This window comes from Corvus kubaryi, unplaced genomic scaffold (assembly GCF_017639235.1).
Source record: "Corvus kubaryi isolate FWS band 111438036 unplaced genomic scaffold, C.kubaryi_AGA036_p1.0 64957, whole genome shotgun sequence".
Lineage (NCBI taxonomy): Eukaryota > Metazoa > Chordata > Aves > Passeriformes > Corvidae > Corvus > Corvus kubaryi.
The window spans coordinates 126,472-153,833 of NW_024581640.1; the positions used below are offsets into that span (position 1 = coordinate 126,472).

Here is a 27,362-nt window from a genome sequence, read left to right on the forward strand (position 1 = left end):
TGCCTACCTATTTACACTGCCAAGCCTCTTTCCTATCAGTCAGCTTCTCTTTGTTTGGATAAGATTGTGTGCAGTAAAGGACTGCCTTCTGATTTCCTAAGTACATGAACTGTAATTTTCCAGTCAAGAGGAAAAACTTCAACCCTGTACCTCTTCTTTCACACTTTCACGTGACCAGAAGACCTGCACTAAGATCTGTCATGTGTCTGGAAACTTAATGTAACAAATGCAAAGCAAAGTCAGTATCTGACAAATATAGGTGTATATATGCATCTTTGTGTACATACACATATGCATTCATAATATGTGTACATATATGTTTAAAGCCTTCAAAAACCCCTAAGTGTGAATACAGCTGATGTAAAAAGGCATGTTATAGATATCTCCAACTAACTATCTTCAAAATCAAAGGAAAACTGGATTCTTCAAATCTTACAGAAAGGATCCCAGTAATCCTTTAAATTTATATGCCTACCTCTTTTGGTTATTTCCTTTGCAATTGATATTGAAAAGAAATTCAAATATTGTGCTGCTTTAAATGGTATGAATCAATGAGGTCATTAATGTAATAGCATCAGTGATCATAAAGAATTTTAAAAACTATGTTTCATTAAGCATTATCTGCTCAACTTTTAGAGCAGGATATGTGAATATTTGACAGAAAGCCATAACCTTTATCTTCTTATACCAGCCAGGATAGCAGTTGAAAGGAAAGGATATTCATGCCTGGTGTTTAATCCAAAGTGGGGTTAGCATCCTGATTTCTGCCAGGAAGCAGCAGCTCACCATCACTACCAGCGACAGCTACAAAAAACATGCATTTGATCAGTTTATTTGCTAGTGACCCTGCTTATACCACCTTCTACCAGGGAAATCACTTCTGATTGTTTCTTCACTGCCACTTTCTTCTGTGTAGACAGACTTAATTCTGCATCTGACCTCTTGGTCAAGTAACTTTTTCTAACATAATCAGTTGCTTGTTCAGAGGGTTTTCTAGCTTTTGTATCTTGCTCATTTACTCAGGCTTGGGGACAAGAAAATAGGTGTCTTGTCAAGGACCTCTGCATTTTTATTTCTTTTGTGCTCATAGTAAAAATGAGGACAGTTCATTGTCTAGAATTATCTGGGAGTGCACAAATTTAGGACTTTGGTAAGTCCTTCCTTTTTTTTTTTTTTCCCTGTGGTAAAGCATGGTTTATAGGCCACTTAGTCTCTTTTAAAAATGTTTTTAAATTACTGATTATTTATTATGTCTTCATTTATACTCACAGAGACTTGTAACCATTCACACAAGTCTATGAACAACTGAATTTCTTCCATTTTATCTTTCTGTCTTTATGATGGCTATATGAAAAAAAATAAAGAAATATAGTCAGGTAGGGTGGTACTTAAGGCCAAAATCAACAGTAATCTTTTCCCATATACCTGTTTCTCACCTGAAACCGTCAACAACCAGTTGACAAATGAGAAATTTCACTCTATACTGCCTTGACTTTGCTATAAAGAGATACACTAAAAATGAAAGGCTCAGTTGTCTTTGTCCACTCTCTTGTGTCATCTATTATATATTTACATTCCTAAAATACGGTATCATGTCAGCATAAGATTAATTAAGCTGCAGAAAATGTAATTTACTTTGTGATATTCCTGTAATATTATAAATGAAAGCTATTCCAGTGAAATATAGAAACATATGAAATGAAAATAAAAGTTAAAAAATCAGAAGTAACACCATGTCTCATTTGTCAGAATGGTTGAAAAATGAAGCAAGACCCCTGTTTGCCTTCTCTCTCAGACACAGACTTCCTGAAATAGTAAACTCACAGATTTATGACCATCCAGTGTATGATACATGAATCCAGGTCATACAGGATCTTAAAATATTTTCTGCATTACTGCTTCTACACTTGACTCTCTATCACTAATACCATAGCTATTCCAGAGATCATTCTTTCACCTACTTCTTACATGGTGACACTACTGGAATACTAATGTGTATATCTGGAATAAACAATGCAAGCGGAGTGTATACCTTCATAGTTGTCAGCTCCAAAACATGAAATAACTGAGCCAAACACCATGAGTACTTCTTGGTGCTCACTTACCCTGCTTCTCAAAAGGTAGGAACTGCACTACTGAGGTGAAAACTGTTTCAGTGTGCATTCTAAACCAACATTACCAGGAAATTTATAAACTCATAGCAGAGAAAAAGAGTGACCCACCGAAATTTGCAGTATTGATATCATAGTGGTTGCAACAAGTGCTTTTCTCCCAGTAAACTAAAACATACTCTTGCATATTAAGGGATGACGAACAGAATTCTTTTAAGTGATATAGTGCAATAGAGAGGCTTTCCCTTTGCTCTGTTTCTCTAGCTTCTGTTCAGCTCACTGATGCTCAATCTCCTAATAACTTCATCACCAAAAACACTCTTAGGAAGTGTGGTCAGTACTTGGGAAAGCAGGTCACTGCTAGTGCACATTTTGTCTGGAACTAAGAAAGCAAGTAGGGAATAATTCAGAGCTGGTCACTTGCTTCAGAGAACCACAGCAAAAAGAGAAAATAGGCCCAAATAACTTTGCCTGAAGTTAGTTACAAGTATGAATATATATATTAATGTGCCAACAAATTAGAATACATTTTAATTCTTTATTAGCTCTCTTTTATCTTCAGCACTAAATTTTATTAGGGTTTTATATGCTAGTATCACAGTAAATGAAAAGCATGTCAGCAAATGGACTCTTTTCTGAGAACACAGGACTCTGCTTTACCCTCAGGCATTTGGTACGATTTTACACTAAGTGTCTTCCTTATAGCTGTTAAACTTGTACAAATGCAGTATATCTGATGGAGTGGTTAGGAGCCAGATGCAATAATCTATCAGTACTTAATGTCTTTATAGATCTCAAGCTCTAGTTAGAAAAATGAATAGCTATTTGCCATATGAGGGCCCCATAGTATACCTAATGGGCTGCAGCTTTTAAATGGCACTACTATGTTTTCTGCAAGAAGGGTAAAACCAAGGCAGAGATACAAAGCAGCAGTTTACCTTAAAAAAAGCTAATCAAAAAGTTCAGTTGACATTTATATCACATGATGCTTGCAAGATCAGGACTAGGACTTTGGGGTTTCTTAATTTTTGGGGATGTGTGCAGTTATATATTAATTTAATGTTTTAAAATATATCATTTGTATCTGTTAAATTATTCTTCTCACAGTCATGTAGTTACAAATAATGTTTTTTTGGGAGTTTTTTAGTACAGAATATTAACACTGCAATTTCTGTCACTCAACTACAAATGTTAGGTAAATATGATTCCATTCTGAAAATGGTTTGAATTGGGTTTTGGGGGTTTTTTTGTGGTTTTTGCTTTTTTTGTTGTTGTTGTTCTCTTTTTTTTGGGGGGGGGTTTGTTAGGGTTTTGTTTCAGGTTTTTTTTAGTTCATTTTGGTGGATCGTTTTTTCTGATGCCTAAATTTATAAAGAAATACAGATTTCATGGAAGTGAAAAATTAAAAACTGAGAAAGTATTCTAAAGCCAGGGTAATATTTTTCTTCTGCTTACTACATAGCCCATACTTAACATAGAGGTTCATGTAGTTATCACAAAATCTTTTTTCTAAAAAAATGTTAGAAATGATAGACTGCTCTTTACATGGTCTCCTGTCACCCCAATTTAGAAATAAATAGTCTTCTTCTTGAGAGTGCAGGATATCTTTTATTTCTTCCCTCCAGGTCAGCTCCCTCTTTACTACATTCCTTTTGACTATTCATCTTTCCATTAATTACATCCACCAGCTGCATCCCACTGACTCCAACTGGACAAGGCCCTTACTTCTGCATTCTGAAATACTCTAGAAGAGTTAAGAGACAAGAATAAAAGTGTTCTTGGGTCCCAGACAAGAAGGAAATGCTGGATTAGGTTCAACATTTCTTTATAATGCTTAGAAACTGTGCGGAAAATAAATCTACCTTTAAATGTGTGAGATGCGCAAAAGCTGTAATGATAACTTTGAAGTCCTATGTATGCTGGATTTTATTCCTGATTTACTAAATATGATGCTGTAAATAAGTCCATTTCTAAACATGATTGTGGACACTTGAGTTTGTTTAGTAGAAAATGGCATTCATGGCAGAGTAAACCTGTTGGATCATCTGTAGTTCTTGACCCCTTCCTAACTAGCAATTTTTTTTTCAAAGCAACTCTGTTGTAGTCATGCTAAATTTTCTTAGAGGAAGAAATTTTCTGTGATTGTGAGAGCAATTTTCATAGATCACAGCTGATATGAAGTTAACAGTTGTATAGCTGAAGATTCCATTTACTCTTCAGTCTTATTAAAGAAATCTGTTATCTTTGAGGCATATATGTGCCCTGATTAAATATGAATCTTCAATTTTATCTTTAACATTTCTCCATAGCAATAAGATCTGTATATATATGTTTATGCATCTATACACATATCTAAAACACACATAAACATCAGATATTTGATATTGTAGGTGGGTTTCGAAGGACATATAGGTCCAAAATTTGGTGGGAATTAGTAACAGTTTAGTTTACTCTCTGCCTGAGAGAAGATAACATGCATTATGGAATCACTTCAAGTGCTGCTGAATAAAATTGAGAGAAAATGCAAAAAAAAATTTATTGAAATAAATTTAATATTTAATTTAGCATATCCTTATATGAGAAAGCTTTTTTCATTTCTATTTGAAAATAAAACTATTTAACTGCTAGAAAACCCAGCAATTATTGTAATTTGGGTTTTTTGGGACAAATATCAACTTTGCTTTTGTCATCAAAAAGTGTATTTCTGGTTGTCATGGGTTAGCAAAGCATAGTCTCGGAAGTGATGTTCTTGCAAAGGGGTTCTTACAGCTCCTCTGTGACCTGACAGAACCTATCAGCTGGCCAGTTTGAATATGGACAATTTTTCAAGCCACTTAAAATTCTGACCGCTTCTGTGAACCACACTTAAGAATAGACAAACCCCAGGCAGAGCCTCTCTCTCTCGTTTCCAGCGCTGGGACAGGTGGCTGCGGGCCCTGTGGGGGGGCCAGCGGGCCCAGCCCAGGCCCTGCTCGGGCCGGGCCACGGCCATCCTGGAGCCGATGGGCCCTGTTCCACCCGTGGAATGCCCCCCCCCCCGCCCCCACAGCCCTGCTGTGGGCAGCCAGAGCGGCTCGGCTCCCCCTCTCCAGTGTGGCCAAGATTCAGCCGAAAGCTGCCCACCACTGTCTGGCAAAGATCATGCGACCAACAGTGAAAAGCGAAATTCCAGCTGCAAGGCCTAGGTGAGATTAACCCTTTTAGTGCTCTGACGAGCTGAAAACCTGAGGGAAGAGAAAGAGGAGATGCTTAAAGCTGAAATTCTGTTGTAAAGCTATGATATATCAGAGTATCCCATTGTAATTTCATGAAGGCATGGGGGGTGGAGCGTTCAAACTGTACTTGTGAGCAAAGCACCTGCGCCGAGATAGGCAGATGCTGAAGCAGCTGTAATTTCATGAGAAGTTTGAACAGGGAGAGATGGAAGCGATGAGGACTTTTGCTCCAAATGGGAAAGGAGAAAACCTCAGTTCCTAGAGATGCTCCCAGAGATAGTCCTAGAGATGAAGATGAGGAGGACCCTTTGCTCCCAGGGAAGGAGAAGGGCCTCTGTTCTTAGAGATTAAATGCTCCCAGAGATGGGATGGGTGAAGAGAACTTTTGTTTCTGAACGGCTCAACCTTAAAATTGTACCCCAGTAATTCAAGAGTGGACCCTCGAAAGCAGTTGTGGGAAAAGCTGCAAGTCGGGGAAGGGACTCATATGCGAGCAGAGAACCAACCTGGGCGGCTGTCTCGTTGTGATGTTTTCATAGCATGAGCAAGAGAGACTCCTCTTCCTAAACGGACTGAACAAGGTTATTATGCAAGTAGTAAACAGACTGAACATCTTAAGGGTTGTCTTTTTACATTGTCAGTGGGAGAAGGGAGGAAGGTGGGGGGGAGGAGAAGTGTTCTGAAGGTGTGGTATGATTTTTTTTCTTTTCCCTCTTTTAGGTCTGCTAATAAACTTCTTTATATTCTTTCAAGTTTGGTGCCTGCTTTGCTTTTCTCCTAATTCTTATCTCACAGAAGGTAAACAGTAATGAGTATTTTAGACCAAACCACTACACTGGTCTAACTCCTTGCACTCCATATTTTCTTCTTCTTCTTTTCTCCTGCAGCATGACTATACTGCTGTATTGATAAGCAGGTGCAACTGTGTGAACATATGCCAGAAATTTTTAGAAAGTAGCTTGATTTCCTGCTGTTCCTCACAAGAAGTGATATTTGTATTCTAATTCAGAATCTAGGTGAGGAAAAGAGACAAAAATAATTATTACCTTACAAAATGATCTTACTGTGGGTATTTTTTTTTCCAAGGACAGTCATAGTGATGGTGCCATGAGATTGCTGTCAATCTTCTATCTAGGATATAAACAGCTTCCCATCGAAGAAGAAATCAAGCTCTGCAGTTTGATTCCACCGTGTTTTGGCACTGGAATTTCTGCCATGAGTTTTGTACTGGGACAAGCTCATTAAAGACTCAAGGATAAAAAAATTTATTGTAGCCTTGTTCTTGGCTGCTTTGCTTGTTAACAATAAATTTCTTTATCGCCAGTGGACCTGCTGGTGATAAAGTAACTGTGTTTTCTTATTCCTATGGGAATCTTCCATAAAATACTTTGAAAAATATACAAGAGAAGGAGAAACAATTTGCTTTGCTCCATTCACATATTAGGAAATAGGCATGATATATGTAGTATTTTAAGCTACATAAATGTAGTGCTGAAAAATCATATACTATTTACTTTTATTTTAATTGAAAATTTGAATGCAACAAGAATAGCTGCTGAGGAAATATCTTCCCTTTTTGATGATAAATATTGCTAGGTGCCTTTTGCTCCTGTAAATTTTTATGACTGTTTATTAATGTAACCGTTATGCTAAAAGGTTTTTAAAGAGTTTATGTTCTGTAATTATGAGAAAATTTATACAAGAAGAAAACAAACATAATCTATTTTATTTTTCCTTGAGGTACTTCGGTTACACAGGTAACAGCTACAGATGCTGATGATCCTTCTTATGGGAATAGTGCTCGTCTGCTTTACAGTCTCGTTCAGGGACAGCCTTATTTCTCTGTGGAGCCAAAGACAGGTACTACAAATGAATTTGTAACTTGACAACATTCATAAACTAATAAGATGGATGAAAAGCAAAATTTTCTTTCTTGATTTCAACACAAAGATCAACTGATACCACCCCACACTCTTACATCCCTGCTTAGTTCCTAGATTTGAAGAAAATCAATTTCTTCTTTCCCATAGGATAATGAAATTCTTGCTCTCTAGAATATCCAAACTTTATTTAGCAAATTATCTTCTTAGAATAAAGAGTTGGATTCTGAATATCCCATTCAATAAATTAACCTAGGGACACTTCCCAATTAACAGCTCTATGACACATCATGTGATATTTCTATCTGTGTGTTAGAGAAACCACAGATACGTGACATCCCTCCAAAAACCAAATTTCTGAGATAGTTATATATGATAGAGGAAATATATGGAGTATTCTGCTCCCCAGAACTCTAAATATACAGAATGGATTTGACATACAGCATACTTGCTACCTTGAGTACCTATTCCCTGTATTAGGACAACTGTGCTGTGCACAGTCTAAAATGTAAATTCATAACTGGGTCCAGTGATAAATTTTATACCCATATTATACTAGAGACCCATGTCAGATGTTGAGAAAAAAATGAGACTTATATGCTATTATACCATACTTTTTATTTTTAGGGGTCATAAGAATGGCTTCTCAAATGGATAGAGAAACAAAAGATCAGTATTTAGTCATCATCCAAGCCAAAGATATGGTTGGGCAACCAGGAGCATTTTCTGCAACAGCCACTGTTACCATCAACCTCTCTGACATCAATGACAATCCACCTAAATTTCAACAGCGTGAGTACAGGTTTCTTACTGTAATGGAAGTCTTGAGGAAATTTAGATCCACTGTAGCTCTGTTAGGTTTGCTGGTAGGTCTTTTTAGAACAGGGCTGTGCTTTGACTTCAGCATACAGCTGTAAAAAAGTAAAATAATGGGAAAAAAAATTCCTCACAAAAGCTCAAAAACCAAGAGGAAAAGAAGACCTATCATTGCAAAAGATCTCAAGCCTGCTGGTTTTACTTACCACTAGACTTTGGAGACAAATTACTAAACTGCTTTCCTTATAATTTGTACTACCTCAGCCTAAAATCTGGAAAATGGGATATTTAGCACCATTTTCACTCACCTTCTTTCTTCTTTTCCTCTCTTCCTTTTTTCTGACAGATACTATAAACTTTTTGGCAAATGATGTGAGCCTCTCTGTCCAGGTAGTTTCTAGTAGATGTGGGAGCTGCTTATTGGGCTACCAGGAAAAAACTGTGCTGTTGGGAAGTGCTGCCCTCCACTGTTTTTTACCCTGTTCATTCATAGTGTTGGAATGGACCCTTAAATGCCATCTAGTCCAAACCTCCTTCAGTGGGCAGAGATGCCCAGAGCCACATTCAAACTGACCTAGAATTTTTTCACAGATGGGGCATTCACCATCTCTCTGGGCAACCTCTGCCAGTGTTTCATCACCCTCATAGTAAAAAAAATGTTTCTTATATCTAATCTAATCCTTCCCTCCTTCAGTTTAAAACCATTACCTCATGTCCTTTGCTCTATACACTGCTGAAGTAGGCCTGAGAGGGGAGGACTCCCAAGGGGGAAGATTGTCCTGCCCTTCAGCCAAGATCGATACAATGCCAGATTATGTCCATTGCTCTAGTAAAAGGTGGAGGCTTTTCCCAGCTCTCTGAGACGCTCAAGCTACAGCACTTATTAACCATGGCACATCACTAAACTTTGCCAGTATTTGTTTCTTTAGGACTCTACTACATGAGTGTCTCTGAAGAGGCTCCCGTGGGCACCACCATAGGCAAAGTCTTTGCAGAAGACAGCGACATAGGGGACAATGCAGCCATGGACTATTTCATTGAAGGAGATAACTCAGATGTTTTTGACATCATTACTAACAATGAGACTCAAGAAGGAATTATCTTACTAAAAAAGGTGAGATTCCAGAAACTTAAAAAAAATCTCTAAATATCTGAAAGAAATTCCTCAAGCAAGTTGGATGTGTAAAAAAGGCCTATTGCTTTGGATTCTACTATTTTTTTTTTCCTCTGGGCTTTGTGATTGGATTGGAATATTATGAGGGATAAAAAGAAAAATGTTTTTCTTTCTGTTTACATTTTTGACTCATTGCTATTATTGCTGAATATAATAGTGACAATCAGAGTATCTTAATGTTATCCCTTGCTGTGCAACACATTGTATCTCATTGTGAGAAAATTTTCTATCTCTTCCATGCATCATCTTTAAAGTCTTTATCAGTAGATTTCAAACAACCTCACCTCACTTCCAACACCTCCTCCTAAGTGAAACAAGAATTTATTACTGTATTAGATAGTGGAGTTTTTGTTATGACATAGCTTTGAAAAGATATTAAACCCAATCAAAAATACCAGTTTATAAATTAAGAAATTTAATATTCTTTGATGCTGTGTAATTTATTTTGGAATCACACAGAAAGGGTCATCTCAGGGATCATCTGAAATGAAGATAGAGTTCAATAGCCTAGTGAAATCTAGGACTCTGAAGAATTAAACACTATAAGTGTGAGAGTTTTTTTGGTTTTGTTTTGGTGTTTTTCTGTTTGTTTTGTGGGTTTTTTTTAGTTCAGGAAGCTATTTACTTAGTGGGTCTTTTGTTTATACATATATATATATAATGTATATTTCAGTAGATAAAGACTATCTAAAATAATAATGTAACTATGTGTTATTAGAGGCGACATTCTATGGAAATTCTTTTTTACAGTGTTGTTTGTAGCATTAAAGCCAGCGTGAAATGTGAAATATGAAAGCACACAAGCACAGTTTAATTTTAAAGTGTTTTTAACATAAAAAAGAAACCTTAGAATTAACTACTTTTAGAAGTAACAATTTTTTTAAACATTCCCAAAAGAATTATAGCATTAGTTTTTCTTTAACCTCACACCATTTATTGAACTATATTTAATTTAAATATGAAGAAAGAAATATTCCCAATCTCACTTTCTTTCTTGACAGAGAGTGGATTATGAGAGCAAAAGGAGATACAGTATTCAAGCAAAAGCTGTAAACAGATACATTGATGAGCAATTTTTGAAAGAAGGACCATTCGAAGATACAACCATTGTCAAAATCAATGTGGAAGATGCTGATGAGCCTCCAGTTTTCACCTCAGAGAACTATGTGATGGAGACTGCTGAAGGAGCGATGAGTGGCTCACTGGTGGGGGTTGTAACTGCTAGAGATCCAGATTACGATGACAGTCCAGTCAGGTACCCGTCTTAAAATGTGAACAGGCCTCAAATGTAGATGCAGCTGGTATTTCCAAAGGGTATTTCTGTTCCTTACCATGGCTCATAATTACAGTTAATCGTGTTTTCACTGTGATAGCCAAGGTTATTGCAGATGTCATAGTTTAACCCACATAGGCAGATAAGGACCCTACAGGTATTTGCTCACTCCCTCATCCACTGGGATGCAAGAGAGAATTGAAAGTATAAAGTTGTGAAAACTCGTGAGTTCAGATAAAGAGAGGTGTTCATTATCATTTTTAATAATATATCAAAAAAAGAAGAAAATAATAATAATAGTACCAAAGAAAATAACAGAGTGGAAATATACAAATCGACAACAAATCCCCAAGAAAAACAGGTGATGCAAAAAGACCCAAACCAATTGCTCCCCACCAGCCAGCTGACATCTCAACAACAGATTCTGCTTTTTATAATATCAAGGATAAATAATTTTGCTGTCTCTTAAGGGAGAAAACAGGTAATTAATCTTTAACATGGGATTTATAATTAAAATAGCTTCTTGAAATGCCTGACATCACTGTGTACTATGCAACTTAGTCAAACAAGGTTACAGTGACAAATGGTTGAGACACAGAATAATTTATGGTGTGTAGATTTCTAATACCAGAAATGTATATATATTATGCTATGGCTTCAGAGCTTTAGGTAGTGATATTTAATGTTTTTCTATTCATTTACTGTTATTTATTAAGCTAGTAATAGGTTAAATTAAATAAGGAAAAATAAAAATTTACATGTACTCTTTTTGTTCCCCCCTCTAAAAGGGCTCATTTGGTGGTTTGTTAAGGTGACTGCAACATCTCCTGTGGAACAATTAAACATTAACACATATCTATGACTTCTTAGTTAGAAATGTTTTGGAGGAACTTGCTTCAAATTGAATATGTCTGTATAGTCCCAAAACAGTGATACAGGTATTGCATCACTGAGTATTAAATAGAGTATACCACTTCTAATATAAGATATTTTTGTTGGGCCGAGTGCCATGCAAATGAATCTAATTTTGAAAGCATTGCTATCATAAATGACAGCAGTGACTTATAATATAGAAAACAACTTGTGTTGCTTTGTGGACTCCAGGTTTCAAATAAACAAATTTAAAAAGACGTGCAACAAAACCCCACTATATCAGAAATAAAAAATAACTAATACTTAATACAGTTTTTCTGAAAAATGTTTATCAAGAATCAGATTACTAAAAAAAGCCCAAACAAAACAAAATAACTATGTCAGAAAATTATAAGTACTTTAAATAGAAGCTTATCGATATCCAAACTTTTATTCAAATTATATTATTTTACTTACAGTGTTGTGCTGGTTCTTTGATTAATCTTCTTATTGATTTTTAAAACAGACAAAATGTAGCTGTAAGTAACAAGTTAGAGAGTCATTTAACTTCTGACAGATTGTCTGAGCTGGAGTCATAAGTGTCAACAGGAAACAGAAAGACCTTGTCAAGCAGAATTACAGATACAATAAAACAGAATAGTTACATGTGCACATTCCAAATTGGAGAAGATATAATCTTTCAACTATTCAAACAAGTTTTATTTCTGTGAAATAGACTCTATTATCAACTGCATCTTATGGTCTTTTGCTTTGTAGGCTGTTAAAAACATTCATAAATACCTTTTCCATTTGAACCAATACCTTTGATGTCTATTTCAGTTCACCTCTGGCCTGCAACAAGTGGTTAGCCTTTACCAACTTGAGTGGCATGTGCGTATGTATGCACACATGTGCATTTCCACAGCACCCAGAGCATTTTCAGGGAAGACTCAGGAGCACTAAGTCTTCCCTGCAATCATCTCCTGTATTAGGATTTTGTACTCTGCCTTAGTGTCACCTCATTACAGATAGCTGTCTGTCTTTATAATGCCCATTCCCTTGGCATCAGAGCATGTCAGCAATGATAAAAAAACCAGATTTGCCATTATGCCTCCACTTAGATGTTGGTGTCATTCATTTCACAAGTGGCACTTTTGCTGTTTCTTTTCAACGAAGTCATTCACCTGCTGTGAGACTGACTTAGATGTAAGAATGAATTATGCATTTCAGATTCATTTCACATTAATATAGATCTGAGACATATTTAGTTTTATAAAAATAAGAGCTTTGATCTTGGCAGCAGTGAATTTTAAATGTTTATAAGTGTACATTTTTCATGATTTCCGAGTTGTTACAGCACACATCTATATGCATATATGCACATCTCTGTTTTCTCAGCTGACAATAGCTTTCTATGTCCTTGCCCCTGATGGAACATTTCAGTATTAGGGAATCTCTTTCCTTTTCTTGGTGCAGGTACTCTATTGTCCACAGCACGCATTTAAAGAGACTGTTCAGCATCAATGAACACAATGGAACAATCATTACCACTGAACCTCTGGACCGAGAGATAGCTTCTTGGCACAACATAACTGTTACAGCCACAGAAACAAGTGAGTAAGAAATTTAAGGAACGCTGGGGTTTTTATCCAGTGAACTGTAATTATCCTCCAAATGTGCCTTCTTTTAAGTGGAGAATACATGCTTCTTTCTCATTATATTACTGTTGCTTGCTACGCTAAGGAGCATTATTAAAATTATTAGTTAAGTAGAAGTGGAATGTGTTTGAGCTCCAAGGTCCTATGCTTTTTCATAAAAGATGACCTTATGAAAAAAGAAATTGTAATAGCATCGAGAGTGTAATGCTTTCAAGTTACACTGAAGCGTAAGAATTGCTCCTGCAGTGCAAGATCTTATGTTAAATTAGACCCTGGTTAATTTCACACCAGATTTTTGACTAGTGTGAAATTAGCCAGGGTCTAATTTAACACCAGTCAGAAACCTGTGGCTCAAATTAATTGTGAATGTTAAGGCCTAAATCATCTAGGCATCTATTCAGTGACAATTAAAGCCTTGAAGCACCCTTTATATAGATTTCATTTGTCAATTTTTTGAATTGAAAAGTTTGAAATTCAAATGCAAATTACCTTTGTGTTTTTGGTGATCTGGTTGCCCTAAATCTGGGACAACATTATAAATTTAACTGCTCCTGATTTATGGGGCAGTTTAACAAGATTATTGGCATATTATTTCAAAACTAATCCTGTCCATCCTCAGGAAAGAAGAAAACCATATGAAACTAGAATCCAATCAATAAAACAGATTTCGCCCAATACGCTTAGCACCTTTTTTCAAATCCCAAATCTCAGTTAAATGCCATTTATTTCTACAACCGCTTTAAACACATATTCATAAACTGCACTGTTCCCAAAAGGGAGCCTTCCCTGTATATATGTAGAACATTGCTTCTAGAAGTTTACTACAGGATAGTCAGTATCCATTTTCACTAAAGTCTTTAACTTGTATTTAGGAAACAATAGCACTACCTTCCTTTTCAGTTTCTCTGTGAGTTTTTTAAGCATGAATTTAATTCTCATGTTGTTGGGCAGCTGACAGGTGTTGCCAAAATCGATTTCTGGTATGGTTTTGTCTTGTCTTGAACAGCACTATGGAAACACAGCAAGCTAACTTTGGCCTAGACTTTTTTGTTTAGTTAAACAATAAAACAAGAGCAAACCAAATGTTACAAATGAATAACTGCCTCCTGCAGCAAAAGAAAGGGAGACTTTCACAGTAATGACAGTTATTGTAGAGAAATGGGGACCTCATTATGTTCAAATTCTTATTCTTTATTTCTTTAATGATGATAAGGTCACCATCTATAACAATATGTTCAAAAGAACTGAAGTTACATCACCTTGGTCTGGGCATACCTGAAAGGATTTATATCAGGAACTAGCAGTGTATTATTCCTTGAAATATAGTCATAACACACTCTGTGTGCATGAGGTATTTGGTGGATGACATTGTGGCTCCACTGAAGCCAAATCAAAATGCCATTGGAATTAATCCAAATTAGATGTTCATTGCACCTTAGTCACGTACTGAAACTGCATTAGGACAGCAAACTCCCTAGGAACCTGTTGATTCCCTGAAATTCATACCTGACATAAGACTTTGAGTCCATTGCAATGATTACAGGGATCAGAGATTAGTAAGAGAAGCCTGACTCTGTTATTTTGGACCTGTGATGTGGATCATCCTACCCTCATGCCATTGAGGGAGCAAGTATCCAGAAGTAGGTCTAATTTGTTGGAACTTAAATGCGAGCCAGGAGAACCTGCAACCTTTTGAGTCTTATTCCACTTTATGCCTAAATCTCAAGAAAAATCAAGTTCCCTTTCATCAGTTTTTACTTGGTTATAAGAAGCTTTCATCAAGTACAAAGCTGAAGCACAAACAACAGCATTCTAATCCTATCTGAGAGCAAGAAATCCTTAAGTGATTATTATCCCATTGGCAGACAGTCAAAAATTGTGTTCCCTTAAGCTCAGTACTGGGGTCAGTTCTGTTCAATATGTTTTATTGATGATCTGGATGATTGGATCGAGTGCATTCTCAATCAGTTTACCTATGACACCAAGCTGGGCTGTGGGAACATTGATCAGTTGAAGGATAGAAAAGCTCTGCAGGGAGATGTGGACAAGCTAGATTGATGGGCCAAGGCCCATTGTATGATATTACGGTATCCCGCAGTGGTAGGGAGGAGATGAGAGATCCAACAGGCAGGAATTGTGCAGCCAGATTGATTTATTTAATTATTTTACAAACTTTTAAAAATACTTTTTTCTTCATAGTCTAATTGGTCAAAGGATCAGCCACCCCTTGGGGTGATTGGCTAAAACCCTAAAACATCTATTGTCAAAATATTTTTCTACTGTACCATAAACAAAGCTCTGCAAGGTCACAGGTGTTCATAGTTTACAGAGCTCTGCTAGTATCTTCCGTGAGAGAGAAAAGTATCTCACAGGACTGGAAAGAAGCAAGAAAAATTCTTGCTAGCAGCAATATTGTATCCACAGTATGAGGTTCAACAAGGCCAAATTCCAGGTTCCACACTTCAGTCACAACCCTATTTAGCACTACAGGTTGGGGGTAGAGTGGCTAGAAGGCTGCCTGCCAGAAAAGGACCTGGGAGTGCTGGTCGGCAGAGGCTGAATATGAACTAGTGTGTGCCCCAGTGGCCAAGAAGGCCAGTGGCATCCTGGCTTGGATCAGAAATAGTGTGGTCAGCAGGACCAGGGCAGTGAGTTTTCCCCTGTATTCAGTACTGGTGAGAGTGCACCTTGAGATCTGTGTTCAGTTTTGTGCCCCTCACTTGAAGAAGGTGCTGGAGCATATCCAGAGAAGGACAAAAGAGATGGTGAAGGCTTTGGAACACAAATCCTGTGAGGAGCAGGTGAGGGAGTTGGGGCTGTTTAGACTGGGGAAAAGGAGGCTGAGGGGGAACCTTCTCTACAACTACCTGAAAGAAAGTTGCAGGGAAATGGAGGTAGGTCTTTTCTGCCATTAACAAGTAAGAGGACGAGAGGAAAGGGCCTCAAGTTGCACCAGGGGAAGTTTAGTTAGGTACTGGGAAAATTTTTTCCTCGAAAAGGGTTGTCTAGCATTGGAATAAGCTTCCTAGGGAAATAAATGAGTCGCTTTCCCTGGAAGTGTTCAAATAACCTGTGGATGTGATACCTGGGTGGAGGGGTTTTCAGCCACTGGGAGCTGGCAGAAGGGGGTTTTACCCCTCACGTGCTGACACAAAGAAGCCCGGAGGTCAACGCTGAAACCCCTCTGGAAGGTGGCACTCAGTGCCCAGCACACAATGAAAACGGGGCAGAGCTCCTCACTCAAAAGGGGCTGTATCCTTCTGTCACTGTTTAGCAGGCACGCAGGCGAAGGGAAAGAAGAGAGGGGACTCTCCATATGTCCTCCACGCAGGCTTATTCCAGTGAAAAGACAGGGACAAAGAGGCCAATTGGTGGGAGGGTTCAGGGATCTTATACTGGGTACAGAATAGGTGGGGAAAGGGATCTCAGCCAATGGGATAGAGACAAACAGGTGGGATTGACAGGAAGGGAACCAATGGGAACAACACATAGGAGGGACTCAGGGAAGGATCCAATGGGACATAGAGGATCAAAGAACTTTCTAGAACTAATACATATTAAAGAAGGAAAATGAATATACGTAACATCATACATAAAACAAAGTGACGAAATATTAACCAATCAGGGGAAAACATGCAAAAGACAAAACAAGGGAATCATGGGTTCTCACCGTGACTGTAAGTTGCATGCTAAACTTGGGTTGCTGACCACCACAGCTGGTGGTCTGAGTTCTCCTCAGGACAAAAAGTAGCTGCAGCCACCTGCACCACTACACCTGGGGTTATGGTTTAGTGGTGAACATGATAGAGTTAGGTTAGCGCTTGGACTTGATGAACTTAGAAGCCTTTTCCAACCTCAGTTATCTGTGATTCTGTTATCAGTTTTACTTGATACTGCCAGTCATAACAAAATTAACCCACAAGAGGCAACAGTCATTTTACCACTGAGTCTTGCACGTGTCCTTTCATAGGGGTCTCCAGATGTGGCTACAGGACTGAAGTTCTTTGATCATTTCAGTATGGATCATATCACTAATTCAATATTTAATTGCCACCCTGCTTTGGTCACATACATATTTTAATTGATAAAAATTTAACTTTTTGGAGTAGTCCTTTCTTAAAAAACTATTTCTGTTCATTTCTTTTAGGAAGTAAAGAAATTTGCTTTGGCATTAATGATAGCCATGCTATAAATATATAATAATAAATTATAAAGATAACATTTAGTGTTAGTAGTACTGCTAGTATTATTGTTATCATTACAAGTTTATGTTTACTGGGTGATGTTAATGTCAAGCTTTCTTTAATCCCCTGCAAATACTGAGTTCTGTTTTGCGTCTAGAGAGGGTCATTGCTTTTCTTTACAAGTTACTAATACTGGTCCCTAGCAATTAAGGTATCATCTTCATTTTCATACTGATCCAGCCTTTTGCACTTGACATCTTGTTCTCTTAGTCCTTTTTTTTCAAGTCCTGATCTCATAGAGATTATGACAAATTTTTTGCTAATTGAGAGATATTTAGATCATGTAGGATATGAGTTCATTAGCTGAATTCAAATTCTGACAACAATTGTCCTGTGTAAGGGACAAGAGTCAAAGTGCATGTTGCTTACCTAGACGCTGTTTTCAAGAGTGGCTTTGTAATATGTTGCTTCCTCCTAAAACGAAACAGCTATGATTTCAGAAAAACTAAAAATTTTCATATTGTTAAAACTTCCATACATACAGAAATGAGAGAAATGCTATTCCTTTTCATTTAACCTTATACTAAGGAAGAAAAACAACCACCAATGCAGTTTTAACACTACAACCCGAATATATTAAAGAATTAGAAGCAAGGCTATTGCTAAACTCCCCCTGCCCCCCTTCCAAAGAAAAGAAAAAACTTTTTAGTGAAAGAATACAGATGTGATTCCAACAATGCGCTATCTAAATGTTTTGTACAAGAAAAGGATAGGCTTTAAAGCCAATATAGTACCCATGAATCTTACAAACAAGCAAGGTAAGAATAGGCAAAACTAGCTGGGTCCTTCCTGTACTACTCTCTGTACAACTGAAACCACCAAAGGTATTCCCTGTTTTCTATTAAAGGTTGCAAAACTTTACATTGAAAGACAATGCAGTCAAATCTCTGCCCTACACATCCAACTCTGACTTCAGTAAAAGAGTTTCAGTAACCCCTATGACAGCTGGTGAGGGGTCAGTATCTCTGACCGAGGAAGAGGTGACCGGTCCGGAGAGATGGTCCCAAAAGAGATCACCTTCCCGAGGCCCAGTGTCCCAGTGTCTTCCCTCAGCTGCTAGCTGGAGGGCCCTTGCAGAGGTTCTCAGCTCTTTAGTGATTGTCAGCTCATGATTTCAGCTCAGCTCTGCAGGGCAGCCTCCAGGCCAGACCAGGGACAGAGAGACAAGAGGCCCGTGTAGCTGTTCCACACGAGGCAGCTTTATTAGTTCGGCGAAGGGGAGCCAGGGATGAGCATCTCTCTGCCCTCACAGGGATACAGGGAGTGGGTGTCAGAGGGTAAGGGCCAATGGGTTACAGAGGATCTGCACAAGGTCTCCCAGAGGATTCTGGGTTTGTCTTCTTCTCGCCGTAACTGAAAGTGGTTGCCTTTCCAGGGGAGTTCTGCTGGGAGATTGAGCAATCTCCTTGTCTCAGCAGATGTCCCTCCAGGGCAGTGGCTGGGCATACCCTACAAACCCCTACACTCTCAGTATTATTTCTAAAAGGGATGTATGCCACTTTTTACATTTATCTAAGACAGAAGCTGAGAACTATTTTGTTGCCTATTGTATTATTATGGATGTTTGATCCAACAAGAGAAATGTCATCTCACAAAGAAGTATTTTTGAAATGAGCCAGACAGATCATAAGGTTTGGTAAATTAGCACAGCTGTAATGACTTCATAGGAGGAATAGAAATGTGAAACTGCTGAGTATCTATGCCTTTATCTCTGTGGTACCTGCTTTTTCTGGCATTTCCTTTGGCAAAAGACTCAAAGCTATCAGCTTAGATTCCATAAGATCCAAGAAAACAAATGTTTGCTCCAAGCAACTAGTGAACTATACATTAAAAAAGGTAAGAACCAACCAAATTGAGGCAGTTTGAAAAGAGGCAGAGAGGAGTACATTTTGCTTTTTTCTTAAAGGTCCATTTGACTAATTTAAATCAATGCCTTAAGCACTTCTGAACAGGTCAGATGCAGTGACACTAGTGCTGAACATAAGACGTATTTTAACTATGATTATTGATGTACTGCTGGTTTACATATATCTGACCAGGTTTGGTCTTCATCATCCCATCTCTTTATCACTTGTCCCTCAGGTTTCTGCTCCTGTATGTTCTTGTTTATGGCTTCTTCTTTGTCTTATTATCTCTTGTTGCACTGGAAAAGGTCCTTGACCAGATACCCTTAGAAGAGCTGAAACTCTCCTACCATATAACTTTACATATGGCTAGTATAGTAATTTTTTTCCTCATGAACAAAACATTATTTAATTTTTCCAGATCAGGTTTTTATTTTTTCACTTAAATCAGTTTCTGACTGGGTAAATAAAAACATGAACAAATCCAAAATTTCACATGAAATATCTTATTTCAAGACATACTATTATAATGATATTATACTATTGTAATACTATAAAAATATGTCCATATGTTTTTTGTGATTATTTTATTTCCTGCAGAATATAGGTAAAATTTTCTAATATTTACCTTTTTTTTAAATATGTAGTTGATTATTTATAACTTTTTATTTCTTTCTTTTTTTAACCATTAGGAAATCCTGAAAAAATTTCAGAAGCAAATGTGTATGTCCAAGTTCTTGATGTTAATGATAATGCACCAGAATTCCCTAAAAATTATGAAACATTTGTTTGTGAAAATGCAGTTTCTGGACAGGTGAGCATGAAGTAGTTAGCCATCATTTTTCTCATTGCAGTGAAGTTTTGGCCTGAGATGTTTAGCATTGATTCTTTCAATTCTGTGAGTACAGACTGCATTTTTTCTATTTCCAAAATTAGTTCTGCTGATATATGCATAGTTTGAAATTTAAGTTTCAGAACACTGACATGTATCTCTTCCCCCTTTAAAACAAAATCTGTATGTCTCGTTTGTTTGTAAAAACAGGTAATAGAGAAGTACAGACAGAAAATTCTGAAAAAATACAGGGCACAAATTTGTTTCGTGTTAAGATCGCAAATGTAAAACCTATGTCTGGTAATTTCAGCAGCAGCGTAAGAACCAGGCTTCACCAACTTCAAACCAGATTCATTGTGTCCTTCAGTCAGAATTAATTTATTGTGAACTCAATTCAAACCCCCTCTAGTTCAGTGCAAGTCTGAAAATGTTTGAGGCATAGCCCTTACAACACCTTTCCTAACTGGCAGCTTAAGCTATTGTTGTATTAAACATCCTTCCCAGGAGGTTATTTTCCGTTTCCTACTTCATACCTAGGTGAATGGGGTATCATCAGTCAGCTGCTCCAGTTCCCAGGTACACTGCTGTCTTTCCATTTTTCTTCTGTAAAAACAAACCCCAGGATGTTCAAAGTTAGGATTTTGTTTGTTTGTTTGTTTTGGGGGGTTGGGTTTTTGCTGGGGTTTTTTCGTTGTTTGGTTTTGGTTTTGTTTGGATAATTTTTTAAAGAAAAAGATACAAAATGAGCAACAACATCCAAAAAAACCCAACCAAAGGAAAAAAAAAAGCTATGAAGAGAAGAATCTATATGGTTTTCCACCACTCTAAAACATTATTTGGACATTAAAAAAAAGACCTCTGGGATATCTGTGATGGTTCTGTTCAAACATTTTGTTATGATTTGATTTCTGAATCACAGAGCCTCTTTTTTTATGCTAGTTTGGCTTACTTTGACCTCGATTATTCTGCAGTTCAATAAGCTTTTCCTGTTGCTCAAATGATCTCTTTATAGCCTTTTGCATCCATTTATATGTTTCTCTATCAGCAACTACTTTGTTTGTTTTGCATTTGGATATTCTCCTCTCTGCAAAGGCTACCTCTGGTTTGGAGGTATTTGGAGCAAGCCATTTCTATTGGTCTTTGGGTATGTCATTGATAGATCAAAGTGCAGGCATTAAATCAGCAGCACTTTATGTTCCTTGACTTCAAGACACCATGAATTAAATATGGATGCTTATGACATGGATATTTGTAATCCATGTTTTGGACTTGCCTACAAGATAAAAACCCACATGATTTATTTCTCAAAGTTTTTAGTATTCCATAGTTGCCTACTGATAAATAATATCTGTGTGCTAACCTATCAATAGCTACTTTTCAACATCAATTACATATAAAGTATTTTGATAATGTGGATAAAATGGTACTGTATAGCATAACAGTGTTAACAATAATAATAAGCTTCCAAGCATAGTACACTGAATTATTCTTCTTTGGCATTGCAATATATGCATGAGGGATAAATGTCAAATTTTCCTCATTTTATGGAAAGGCCTAATGCTACTTTAGGTTGTTTTTTGGGTTTTTTTAAATTTTTTTTCATTGCTCTAGGTTTTTGAGAGTCACAGGCATATTTAGTTTAGCCTGTGGAGACTGTGACAGTAATGTTAAATAATTTTCTCATTAACAAATTATCTTAGGAAGAACAACAGGAAACTGCTACTGAAGTGTGTAATTATCACAGTCAGAGTTTATGATGTTTTATTCACTGTTTATGATTTAAACAGAATTGTTAGCTGATGTATCTTCTTTGGTGTTGTTAATCTTTTTTTTTTTTTTTTTTTAATTTTTACTCACAGGAAAAATATCCTTTACTTTCCTCAGTAAGAAACCAAAAGATTCAAATGTGATTTTATAAATGGGCTGGTTGTCCACTGAATAACAAAATTTAAATTTCAGAAGAATCAGTTAAGGCAATTAAAGGACTTAATCAGGACATTACATACCTGTTTATCTTAACCATATTTCTGCAATCAATTTCAAACAGCTATGAAATCTGCTTACATGTTAAGTTGAGATCAAAGATTGTCTAGCTACACTGTCACATTTCAGTTTCTAAAGCAGGTATGCCTATCCATTTAGGTGGAATCACTATGCTGAGAGATGTTCTCAGAGATGTTCTGCACTTCTGCAATTCACTTCTTTCCTTGATCTGAGCTGAGTTGTGTCTAATTTCATGGGATATTCCAAAATATATTTGCATGAGTTTATAGTTTTTAGGGGAAAAGGAAGGAAAGGCACTGCAGAGGGAAAGATACCACTAAATAATGAAATGTCTTATTCAATCTAGACTTTATCTTGGTGTCAGTCTGGCTTACTATAAAAGCAATTTAGAGTCAGGTCACAATTGAGTTATATTTACATAGCCTAAGAGTATGCTGGTTTGTGATAAAGAATACAAAACACATAATGGGTAAAACTAATTGTTGTCCTAATTACCCAGACTCAGACACAGTTAGTAGTAGCTTCAGTCTAGATGAGAGGGCTTGCTTTGAAGTTTTGGATTTTCTGAACAATTATGAAAATTCTTTGTCTGCTTTTATTGACTGAGTGCTGTTCTTCAAGGCCCCATTTGGTGTTTTTGTGAGAGTTACAGCTATGTTTAGCTTAGTCTCCAAAAGTCATTCAAACAAAAGTATTAGATTTCAGTCTGTGGGACTATGGCCCAAATTTGGCAATAAAAATATATGTAAAGAAAATAGATAGGTGTTTTTGGCACCATACTGAATTCATTCATCATCTTCATTAGGCATTTTGAATGGAATTGTCATTATCCATTTAATGTTATCGTTTAGAACTGTCCTATAATAATAAAGCCAGCTGTATACTACACCACAACTGAAGTTTTCTTTAAAACACTGAAAAATCACTTTCACTGCACCACCACCATTAAATAAATTATTTTCCAAATTAATTGAACATGAAAGCTGAACTGCTAAATAATCTTCTATCCTACTACAGCTATAGTTATCATCAGATCAAATAGAACAATATTAATAAGGCACTCAAACCCATGATTTCCTTCTCATTGGACCTTTTGACTTTATAACTGCATGTAAACGCAGTAAATGATGACCACGATGTTCTATTAATTTTTTATATTTACCATTTATGGGTGTGTACAGTAACTATAAGCCTTTGAACTGCAAAGGAAATATTCTTTACAAATAGTCAAAACACCAAGAGGACCAAATCTGTACCATAGGTAACACTAGAGACATCTCATCAAGAATGGATCTGACCCCAAAAGCTTAATTCCCAAGACATTAATAAATGAACTCATTTGGAAGATGTAGCTTGAAAGTTTAATGCAGACTGTATCAAAATCCTTACATTATATGTAAGCAAGATGACAAGCCAGGATGTACCTATGCCTGGTAATTTCAGCCCTTTTGTGAATATTGATCTTTCCTCCTATCACAGAGGAAGCTGATTGCAGCTGAAGATAAGCTATACTGAACATACCTACATTCTGAATTAATGTTGTCATTTTTAATGCATATTTATTCTGGTAATTCTGAATTCCTGTAATTTGGGGATCACATATGAAGTAACTTTGATGTTGCAGCTTGCTTAGCAATTTTTATTAGATTCAAAGAAGTGATTGAGTATGCAGAGCACTTTGAGTCAGAGATAAGAAAAAACCAAATTTATTTATTTACTCAGTACTTGGCACATAATAAAATAATAATCACTTACAGTGAAAGTGAAAATTACTGATTTGTTATTACTTTTCTACACAATGAGATGTTGACAGAAGAAGAGAGGAAATCTTTAAACAAATTCTACAAGTATATGATTAATGTTAAAAATGAGTAGTTTGCTAAAACAGATCCTTTCTAACAAATCATGATGCAAAATGATTTTTCCTATCAGAGAAATGAAAGTGAGGTAAGACAATGTTTATTCATATTGCATGTTTTCTTTGACATTTACAGGAAGCATCTGAGCAGTAATGATAAGAAAATAAGAAGTTAAAAAACCCCCAACAATGAATGCATCCTTTAGAGTGTAAAAATGTGATGAAGCTGTGAAAGCAATGTATAATGTAATAGACTCTTACACTAAGCTATACCTGCAGATGCACTGAGTGTAACATGATGTTTTGAAAGAGTGGGCACAGTGGCCCATGGCAAATTCCTTTTTCTGTTTTATGTGGACCACAATTCAACGACATTATCTCTTAGCAGAATGGCACAGGTGGGAGCAGTTTATTAGCATATGCGAGCAAACATATAAAAGCACCTCAGTGTCATGGCATGAGCTTTGTAATTTTTAATTCTTTGCAGATAAGTACACCATTTTATTTATAGCTGAGCAGACACATTTACAGTAGACCCAGAGAAATCAGTTCAATACTGTTCCAGTTTGCTTTTCAAAACAGAAGCAGTCAACAGGAGAACCTAGGTCTTGAGGTAGAAGGTCTACCTGGAACATGCAGTGCTGACTATAGTAATCAACATTTTAATCTTTTACCTGCTCTAAACTCTGATGGTCAGCAAATGTTATGAGAATGAGAAAAATCTTACTGCTTATAAGACTTCCGCCAATTTGAACAAAACCAGTTCTGTACGCCTGATAGAGATGGGTGATTAGATCTCTCACATCCTATAATCCACAGCAGAACTCCTATTGAAGGATGTTGTGTGGAAAACAAAACAAAGAAACTGAAGAAAAAAAGAGAGGTGGCAAATATGTTTCTACATCCTTCCATCCCTCAAATGGGATTGGTAAGACTAACAGACAAAATACTCAAAATTCTTCAGAGTTCTCTAGAGTCAAAATTAACAGTACTGGTTGTTGTTCAGATGGACAATCTATTCCTTAACTTCAACTTGGTTGAGAGAAAGGCCATAGAAGCAGAAAGCACTGTAACAAAGAAGTTTTGATCCTTCCTTCTGGACCTCTCCATAATTCCAATTCAGTAAGACCATTTGGAGTTGAGGAAATAAATTTCCAATGAAGTTTTATCAAGGTTACCTGGCAGGCAACTACTCCATAATCCACAATTTTTTATTTACAAGATAAACGAAGCATAGATGTCGTTCCCACAATGTGGGCTGGCATGTGTATAAGGGATTTCTTCCTTTTTCAGTTTGCCAGGCTGGGAATATTTGTCCAGATAGATTATTCACATCTGCCTTACCAGGCCCAGTATACTCCTGTTGTTGCCACCTACAGTTATCACAAGTCCTCACAGCAGAATTTTTTCCGGTGTGCAGATTCCAAACCTTCACCTCCATTGCACCTGAAACTAACATGTTCCTGTTTCCCATCTATACGTGTGGTGGCTTATCTTCTGGAAACTTCCTTCTTTGATAGGGTGTTTATTCTTTAAGTCCTCAAAAGCCATCACAAATCAGTTTTTCAAAAAGAATCAAGTGAATTAATCTCTGTTTTAAAGAAATACTCATTTTTAAATGAACTGCTGGATCATTAAAACATCTAGATTAATGAGACTAGAAATAAGAATTTTAAAGCAATTAAATTTCAGCCCAGTCAATACAACAGCTGACATAACCTTGAAGAAGCAACACATCATTCACTATATTTTCTTTGTTTATACATTAAAATGTAGGAGGTTTGTAAGCCTTGACACACAAGCAATAAGTGCAGTTTTTGAATATGTGATGCCTGTTTCCCCGTAAAAGGCTAGAATCTCCTAGGTTAGGTGTACAAAAACCTAGGAAATGGGAAAAAAAAAGGGATTTCCTTCACTCTGATTTTTCCTTCAGAGTCAGTAAAATCAGAGCTACTTATTGCTCTCTGAATATTTTGTAGACTAATCTGGGCTTTGCTGAATCTTGGTGAAAGTGATACAGCAAGAAGTAAACAACAATGATTTACCCTGTCCTTACGTTCCAAATTTTCCCCTGCTGATGAGGTGAATCCTTGAAGGCATGTGAATATGTCTAGAATAACCACAAGAATTTTTTTTTTTTTTTTGTGCAGAACAGAACAGCATAGATCAAAGCAAGGGAAGGTGGTTTGGGTTTTTTCCGTTATCCACATGCTCCTTAGAATTTTATTGATTGAATCAGATATAGATAAAATGTGCAGAGCCAAATAGATTCTGTAAGTTAAATATGGAAGCCAATAATGAAATAACAAAGCAGTATCTAATTCACAACTGCAGTAATTTTATGATTGCCACACATGATATACTCCTAAAAATATGTTTTCAAAAGATGCTGCTGATACCTGGTTGAAGGAAAATCACTTTTTTTTTTTTTTGTATGCAAGTAGGTAATTTTTCTCTACAAAGTGACTGAACTAAAAACAAAACAAAATAAAACAAATCAAATGTGTCTAAGATGTCTTTGAAGCTCATTATATTATTCTGCATATTTAGTATACCTTTATAGACCCCCAATTTTAAGGGCAGGTGTACACCCATAACAAGATGTTTCTCACCTGTGGCCATGAACATGTAACCAGCAAATTGTCAAGAAAAGCCAGTATGGTCTTTTTTAGTTTTTTTGAGGTTGGTGACAAAATATTATAAAATGTGTCCTTCTTAGCAGTTTAGACTGGATATAGTTTCGTACCCTACTGTTGTTCATATTGAGCATATTCTGGGAATTACATTTCCTTATAAAAATGAAGCCAGTGGTAGTCAAGGAAATATTAGTGGTCAATTGTTTCTCCTCACTGATTTCTTGACCTGAATGTTTATATCCGTATTTACATCACCTCAGCTATTTTGTTAGTTCTGAGGAAAGAAAAAATCTGACGAGCATCTCTCCTTAGTGCACTGTGACATCATGAAAAGTTATTCCTCTCATTAATGGCAGTTAAAAAAAAAAAATCTCAAGGGTCCTCATGTTTCCGTGGAGTGAAAATATAGATTTAAAATAAATTTCACATATAAAGAGGGAATAGTGTTAAGAATACAAAGCTTTTGGTGTGTAAGCCACATTTTGCGCTCTGCTGTGATGATTTCATCAAACTTAGCTTGCTTGAAAAGAAAAAGAATATGTGATGAAGTCCTAGATCTTTGACTGAAAAAGGATTTAACCACGAAAGAGTTTTCAAAGGCACAGATGGAAAGCTGCAGTAGTCACTTCCATTGACTTACTGCTCCACTTTTAAAGCACTGCTTGTGTCATTAAGTTCATCTCCGGTTTTAAGAAAGCTGATGGTTCAAGTATCTTATGTACAAGTATCTACAAGGCATGAGACAACTGATAAAAAAGAGCCCAAGTTCAAATTAAACCCTCTCTTTTCTGAAAATTGGTGGACTTCCAGCAGTTTTCTTTCCTCCTGACCAGCAAGGATGCTCACTAATATATGGTGATTATTAAATATTTACCGATAAATATAAGAAATATAGACTCTTTTTAAGCAGAAATATTGCTAATTATGTTAACTGTGTGGTTGTATATTTACAGAGATGAAAAATA

At 36.6% G+C, this 27,362-nt stretch overlaps 1 protein-coding gene across 6 annotated transcripts in view; it reads left to right on the forward strand.

Moving 5' to 3' along the window:
- LOC121672780 (cadherin-19-like) overlaps nt 1-27,362 on the forward strand; it is a 114,247-nt gene that overhangs the window by 80,106 nt on the left and 6,779 nt on the right. For 5 of the 6 annotated variants that reach the window (XM_042045622.1, XM_042045620.1, XM_042045618.1 and 2 more), the window contains 7 exons: nt 6,047-6,124; nt 7,067-7,186; nt 7,834-7,998; nt 8,952-9,136; nt 10,198-10,451; nt 12,798-12,934; nt 19,760-19,881. In XM_042045622.1, coding sequence (XP_041901556.1) covers nt 6,047-6,124; nt 7,067-7,186; nt 7,834-7,998; nt 8,952-9,136; nt 10,198-10,451; nt 12,798-12,934; nt 19,760-19,881 — 1,061 coding nt within the window. The remainder of the gene's footprint in view (nt 1-6,046; nt 6,125-7,066; nt 7,187-7,833; nt 7,999-8,951; nt 9,137-10,197; nt 10,452-12,797; nt 12,935-19,759; nt 19,882-27,362) is intronic. The other variant, XM_042045624.1, reaches the window with a different exon arrangement.